Consider the following 7,548-nt stretch of genomic DNA (forward strand, 5'->3'; position numbering starts at 1 on the left):
CCATTACTACTTCTCCAACTGACAAAGGGCACTTAAGTTGGACGATATATTGTTCATATGAATAAGCTACTGCGGTGACCTGGTTGTTCACTTCTAAAAGTGTTAATTTACAGTCAAAAGGATTTATGCAATAATGCACTGTGGTTTACTGCTACAAGGGTAAAAATAGGCCAACTATGCACTTTCAGTAGTACTGTCAGGACTCAGACCCACGGACTCCTGTGTCCCAGGCGGCAGCTCTTCCAACTCAGCTATTCTGCTTTCTGGACAGCTCCTGTGCTGAACTTATGCCTAGTTTTTGTGCCTCTAGTTTCGGTTCCCGCCTCCCTGGTTTGCTCCACCCTGTTCCATGATTGAACATCCTATTTAAGCCCAGCCTTGCACTTCATGTCTTGCGAGATTATTGTGCTCCTAGCCTGTAATCAAGCTAGTCTCTCCTGGTTGCTGACGTTATCCTGTGCATCGACCACTGTCTTCCTTCTGACTACGGTATTTGCCTTCTCCTGCTTGCTGACGTTATCCTGTGCATCGACCACTGTCTTCCTTCTGACTACGGTATTTGCCTTCTCCTGCTTGCTGACGTTATCCTGTGCTCTCGACCACTGTCTTCCTTCTGACTACTTTACCCCAGGTAGACTCCGAACCAGACCCGGACCGTTACAGAATAATCTTGCCCAAAAATGGAGTCTGTTGTGACCACCTTGAAGCAACAGGTGGCTGAGCTTCAAGAATTTGGTTCTACTTACAAACCCTGGTGCTGGATCAACAACAAGAAATAATTGAACTGCAAAAACAACTTCTGGATATGCATAACTCAGGTTAAGATTTAAATACCCGTATGTCTCTGCCATCAAAGTTGAATGGGGATCTTCACCAGTACCGAGGATTCCTTAATTAATCACGCATATACTTTCAAATACAACCTTCTCCTTTTACTAGTGACAGGGAAAAAGTGCTATTCTTCATCAATCTTCTGACAGATTAAGCTCTTGCATGGGCCTCCCCTTATATAGAAAAGAACTGTGCCCTCCTCAATGATTTAGATAGCTTTATCACTGCTATGGATCAAGTTTTTGATGACCCTAATCGTTGTGCCACAGCTGAGAACAAATTGCATAATCTTCGACAAGGACGTCGCTCAGTTGCTAAATACACATCGGAATTTCGTCGTTGGGTAGCTGACACCACATGGAATCTAGCAGCCCAAAGGAGTCAATTTCGATGAGGATTATCAGAGCTAGTAAAGGATGAGCTTGCCAGAGTTGAGGCTCCTGATAATTTGGAGGATTTTATTCAACTTTGCATCTGAATTGATCAGAGACTTATTGAACATAGAAAAGAGAGACTGCGGATATTTGGAAACCAACCCGCCTACTCCTTCAGTCACTCAGCATTGAACACACAGCAAAAGACTGAACCCTTACCAGAACCTATGCAGATTGATGTCATCCGAAAACCTCTTAGTGAGGAGGAGAAAAAGAGGCGCCGTACAGAAAATCTGTCCCTCTATTGTGGAGGCTCAGGACATTATGCCATTAACTTTCCCAACAGGTTTCAAAGGTCTATAGCTTGCACTAGTGCTAAGGCAGATAGCAATCTTAAACTTTCTGAACTGCCGGATTCAGTTATGCAGACCACCTCATCTGTAACCCAAGACAAAAACAAAATGTATTCATCATCTTCTCATTTTGTCATTCCTATGCAGGTCATAATTGGGAACCATAAAATGTAATGCTCTGCCATGTTAGATTCTGGGGCAGGGGGGAATTTCATGGACTTGCAATTAGCGCTTGATAATAACATTGCTTGTAGAACAAAATCCGTGCCAATTGATATAGAAACTGTTGATGGATCACCTTTATCATCTAAACCTATAACTCGCAAGACAATTGAACTTGGAATCTGTATTGAACCTGATCATCTTGAAACTATTAGTTTTCATTTGATTTCTTCTCCCAAGTTTCCGGTTATTTTAGGAAATTCCGTGGTGGGAATCAAGGACTGTTACATTTCCTTCTGAATACTGCAAGGACAATTGTCATATAAGTTTATCCATCCAAAAACAAATAAAAGTTTCCGAAATTCTTTATCAGAGTTATGATTAATTGCCACCTCAAGATAAACAATTTAGTGATGTCTGCAGCAAGAAAAAAGCTGATCAACTACCTCCTCATCGTCCATACGATTGTCTCATTGAGTTGCTTCCTGGAGCTACTATTCCTTTTGGCAGAATTTACAATCTCTCTGAACCAGAATTAAAAGTGCTCAGAGAATACTTAGATGAAAATTTTAAGAAAGGCTTCATTTGAACTTCTTCATCCCCAGCTGGGGCACCCTTGTTCTTTGTAGAAAAAAAAAGACTCAGCCTTGAGACCATGCATTGACTACAGAGAACTAAATAAGATAACTATTAAAAATCATTATGCTCTTCCCCTAATTCCTGAATTTCTGGAAAGAATCTGGTCTGCTAATATTTTTACCAAACTTGATTTAAGAGGGGCCTATAATCTCATACGCATTCGTCCAGTGGATGAGTGGAAGACCGCCTTTTAGAACTAGATACGGACATTTTGAATATCTGGTTATGCCATTCGGCCTCGCTAATGCTCCTGCAACATTTCAACGTTTTGTTAATGATGTGTTTCGAGACTTCTTAGACGAATTTGTTGTTGTGCACCTTGATGACATGCTTATATTTTCAGACACCTTGGAGGAACATCGCAGACATGTTCAGTTAGTCTTGGAACGTCTACTGGAAAATAATCTTTATATCAAACTGGAAAAATTTGAATACGAACAAACAAAAATCCAATTTTTGGGGATATATCATCTCCCCAGAAGGTCTGAGTATGGAGCCTAGTAAAATCAAAGCTGTAATAAATTGGCCCACTCCAAGACATCTTAAAGATGTTCAGCGATTTATAGGGTTTGAAAAGGTCTACAGGAGATTCATAAAAGACTTTTCTAAAAATCATCTTGCCAATCACTTTACTCACAAAGAAAAAACAAGTATTTCCATGGTCTACAGAGGCACAAGTTGCTTTTGACCAGCTAAAAATTATCTTTACTTCTGCGCCCATTCTGATTCATCCAAATCCTGAATTGCCTTTTGTGGTTGAAGTAGATGCCTCAGACTCTGCTGTGGGAGCTGTCCTATCACAACGAGTTGGAGACGAGATGCAACTCCATCCATGTGCTTTTCTTTCTCATACCATGTCATCGGGTGAAAGAAATTATGACATGGGAAACAAAGAATTTTTGGCCATTAAAGTTGCTTTCTCTGAGTGGAGACATCTTTTGGAAGGAGCTTATCACCCAGTGACTGTCCTTACTGACCACAAAAATCTAGAGTTCTGCAAGACAATTATGATGGGCCTTGTTTTTCTCTAGATTTCATTTCATTTCTTATCGGCCAGGTTCAAGAAATGGCAAGGCTGATGCCTTGTTCAGGAATCTTGCTGAACCACAGGAGGGGTCTAAAACAGAGTCTACTATTTTCTCTTCTAAAAATTTTGTAGGAATACTGGACTCTAAAGAACTTTTAACCATGTTCAGAGAGGGATACCAGAATGACTCGTCGATGCGTGACTCTGCCTGAGACAGCCGCCTCCGGAACGCGATCCTGCGTTAGGCGGTCCGGAGGTGGTTAAAGGGGCTGTCCCATGAAAAATATTCTATTCTATGGTTTTCAAAGAAGCACCTGGACCTGAATACTTTTTTAATTGCATGTAATTAAATATTTGGCATAACCACTGAGTTATTCAATAAAATGTATCTGTATAGCGCCACCTGCTGTTAGTTTTTTTTCGTATTTCTTTGACCTGCTCACTGAGAAGGCCGCACATGCTCAGTTTCATCCTTCAACTGCCTCCTGAGCTGTGATAGGGAGAGCATGGACACGCTCCTTAGCTGCAGCAGAAAATACACTCCCCTTGAGCTTTCAGCTTGATGTAAACCAGATATCAGAGCAATGAATGTGGAGATCTCTGGATCCATGTGAGGTACAGGGCTGGTTTTAGCTTTGTTAGAAAGAGTTTCATTTTTTACATTCGTCATAGGATAACCCCTTTAAGAAGTGATGCTTTGAAAATAATTTGTTCAGTGTCAGTGAAACACGGATGCAACACGGACCGCCAAAAATGGACACACGGACCCAACATGGATCCTTCACGGATGCATCACTGGCCACCTGCTCACGGATTTGAGCATGGACACGGACGTGTGAATGAGTCTTTATAGTGGAGAATACTTTATAATACGGCAACTGATGGCACATATGATATTTGGCATTTTTTGGACGGGCCATGGGATTCTATGGTTGCCAGATTATGAATTTGTGCAGCACAGATCCATAGCACTGCCACGTGCATGAGGCCTAATCACTGTTTCCATAGCATCATCACGACGGCATACAAGGAGATTGACCCCTGACCTCTGTAGGGGCAGGAACAGAGAAAGGTTAAATACCCTCCGCCCACCACCAACACCAGTGTTTCCTGTCCCTACAGAGGACAGGGCAGAGAAAGGTCTCCCTGTATGCAGGGAGATGAAGCTAGGATTCAGCGTGGATACCTTAAGAAAATCGCCGGCGTCCTGCATGGCGTCCCCCTGCCCTCCCGCGGTCTAGTACTAACGCTGGGCAGGGGTGTGTGGGGCTCTACCTCGTCCCGATTTTCGGGGCCTGTTCCCTGGCGCAGTCTCCCCTCCGGCATCAGCGGCAGCTGGGTGCGCGCCGGCGCATTGGGCGCATATGTGTGACGTCACGGCCGGCGACCCGGAAGTGACGTCAGTGGCGGCAGCGTGGAGCGTAATTTAAAAACCGAAGCCTGCTCCGGAAAACGCTCCCAGGATCGGTCCCCCACTGGCGGAACCCTTACCGCTCGGAGAAGCGACCAAGCGACCATGTCGGTACCGGAGCGGTCCCCCAGAGCTGAGCCGCCACCAGCGCTTCTAACCGTGAGTCCCCTTCGGGGGTGGTTATGAATGGGTCAGGGAGTCTATTGATCCCCCTCTCCCACGATGATATAGGGGGGGGAGGAGGAGCGAGCTCTTGCTCTATGCTCAGTGCAGCTACGGCAGGGCGCAGGCTTCTACATCCACTCCCCCGCCGCCCCCCCCCCCCCCCTCCTCTTGGTGGGCCATATCCCTTATACTTTGCCGTTTCATCTCTTTTAGGCAAAAGAAACCCCGAAAAAGACGGGGAAGTCACTCAAATGTGTCTCCTGCTCTAGTAGACTCCCTGACGGCTACCCCAAAAAACTGTGCAAGCCTTGTATTTCAAATATCGTACGGGATGAGGCACCCTCCCTAAAAGAGGAATTAAAAACTATGATTCAGGAGGAGATCCGTTCGTCCCTGGCCCACCTGTCCACTAATCCCCCCGATTTGCCGCAACCAAAGAAGAAGCGGGCTAGATCCCCATCCCCCTCTGATATAGAAGTAGTTGCGGAGGAAAGTGCCCACTCTGTTAAGTCGTGGGAGGAGGGGGAGAGAGTCTCTGACTCAGACGACGATGGACGTAGATATTATTTTTCTACGGAAGAAATGTCCGACCTTCTGAAAGCTGTAAGGTCGACTATGGGTGTGGAGGAGGTACAACGTACCCATTCGGTACAAGAAGAGATGTTTGGGGGCCTGAGGGTTAAGAAGACCCGTGTGTTTCCCATCAATGAAAGCATTAGGGACATGATCCTTGATGAGTGGACAGACCCAGAAAAACGACTGGGAGTTCCGGCAACGTTCAAAAATAGGTTGCTATTTGATCCGGAGGAATCTAAAATTTTCAATGAAATTCCCAAGATTGATGTACAGGTGGCCAAGGTGAACAAAAAGACGTCCCTTCCATTCGAGGATGCCTCCCAACTCAAAGATTCAATGGATCGTAAGGCGGACAGTCTCCTCAGGAAATCCTGGGAGGCGTCCATGTTTAACGTTAAAACCAATATTGCGGCTACTTCAGTCGCCCGGTCCATGTTTCTTTGGTTGGGAGAGTTGGAAACTCATATTAAAGACAGAGCGTCTAGGGAGCAGATTCTGGAGTCTCTCCCCCTTCTAAAGTCGGCCACGGCCTTCCTGGCGGATGCCTCTGCCGAATCAGTTCGGTTCTCCGCCAGAGATGCAGCGCTCTCCAATGCAGCTAGGAGAGCCCTCTGGATGAAGTGTTGGTCAGGGGATAAGACATCTAAGTTAAAGCTTTGCTCCATCCCCTTTTCCGGAGAGTACGTGTTTGGCCCGGTGCTAGATAAGATCCTAGAGAAGGCCGCGGATAAGAAGAAGGGGTTTCCGGAAGATCGCCCTTCCAAACGCCGGTATCCTTTTCGCCCCCCCTCGGGTCAAGAAAAGAGTTACAGAGGAAAAGGGAAATCAGGGCGTTGGAGTTACCCAAAAGGAGGAAGAGGAAGAGGTCAGTCCTTCTCCCAGCAAAAACCTTCAGATAAGCAATGACGCCGGAGTGGGGGGAAGACTCTCAAGATTCCTGGGATCATGGGAATCCATCTCCCAGAACCCCTGGGTTTCCAAAGTAGTCGGTACAGGATATCAGATAGAGTGGTCTTCAAGACCCCCAAACAAATTTTCTCTGACACGGTTCCAAACGAACCTTTGGCAAGGAGTCCAGAAACTTCTTCAGATGAATGTAATCTCTCCGGTCCCACCTCTAGAAAGAGGCAAGGGTTTTTATTCAACTTTATTTTTAATCAGGAAAAAAGAAGGTACCTTTCGGACGATCATAAACCTGAAGCCTCTAAACAAATTCATCCATTATCAGAAATTCAGGATGGAGACCCTAACATCTACAATCCCTCTGTTAAGCAAAGACGTCTTCATGTGCACTATAGACCTGCGAGACGCTTATTACCATATTCCCATTCACGCCAGCTCCCAGTGTTTTCTCCGGTTTGCAATCCAGGATATATCAGGAAACGTCCATCACTACCAGTTCAGAGCCCTTCCCTTCGGGATTTCGTCTGCCCCGAGAATATTTACCAAAGTGGTGGTAGAGATGGTTGCCTTCGCCCGAAGGCAGGGACTCATGATAATCCCCTATTTGGACGATTTCCTTTTGGTCGGCGAAAGTCTCAGCCAGATCAATTCCAATCTGAAGGTCTTTCTCTCCATCCTAGACGACCTGGGGTGGATCGTAAACGAGGAAAAGTCCGTCCTCACCCCCTCAAGAGAAGTTCGTTTCTTAGGTATGATCCTGGACTCCCGAAAGCAAGCAGTGTTCCTACCTCGGGACAAAATATCAGTTCTCCAACAAAAGGTCAGGTCCTTTCAAAAGAGAAGATTTTGCTCTATCAGAGAGGCGATGAGCATGCTGGGTCTGCTGACATCTTGTATTCCGGCAGTCCCCTGGTGTCAAATACACTTCAGACCCCTTCAGTCCTGGATACTGAGTGTCTGGAACAGGTGCCAATCCTCTCTAGATCGCCAAGTAAGTCCTCCATCTCGGATTCTGCAGTCCCTAAATTGGTGGAAAAACCACGAGAACCTATCCCGGGGAAATCCCTGGCAGAAGACTCCCCAGTTGCAGGTAATAACAGACGCAAG

At 45.7% G+C, this 7,548-nt stretch overlaps 1 protein-coding gene across 1 annotated transcript; it reads left to right on the forward strand.

Moving 5' to 3' along the window:
• The first annotated feature begins 4,479 nt into the window (after nt 1–4,479).
• Nucleotides 4,480–7,140, forward strand: LOC122921530 (lamina-associated polypeptide 2-like). The gene is made up of 2 exons (XM_044271568.1): nt 4,480–6,533; nt 7,007–7,140. The coding sequence occupies exon 1, from the start codon at nt 5,329–5,331 to the stop codon at nt 6,442–6,444; it is 1,116 nt and encodes a 371-aa protein (XP_044127503.1). The 5' UTR covers nt 4,480–5,328; the 3' UTR covers nt 6,445–6,533; nt 7,007–7,140.
• Nucleotides 7,141–7,548: the final 408 nt, after the last annotated feature.

The sequence above is a fragment of the Bufo gargarizans genome, chromosome 11 (assembly GCF_014858855.1).
Source record: "Bufo gargarizans isolate SCDJY-AF-19 chromosome 11, ASM1485885v1, whole genome shotgun sequence".
Classification (NCBI taxonomy): domain Eukaryota; kingdom Metazoa; phylum Chordata; class Amphibia; order Anura; family Bufonidae; genus Bufo; species Bufo gargarizans.

Bases quoted from the DNA above. Each gene is read 5' to 3' on its own strand.
- LOC122921530 (XM_044271568.1), top strand. From the start codon at position 5,329: ATGATTCAGGAGGAGATCCGTTCGTCCCTGGCCCACCTGTCCACTAAT.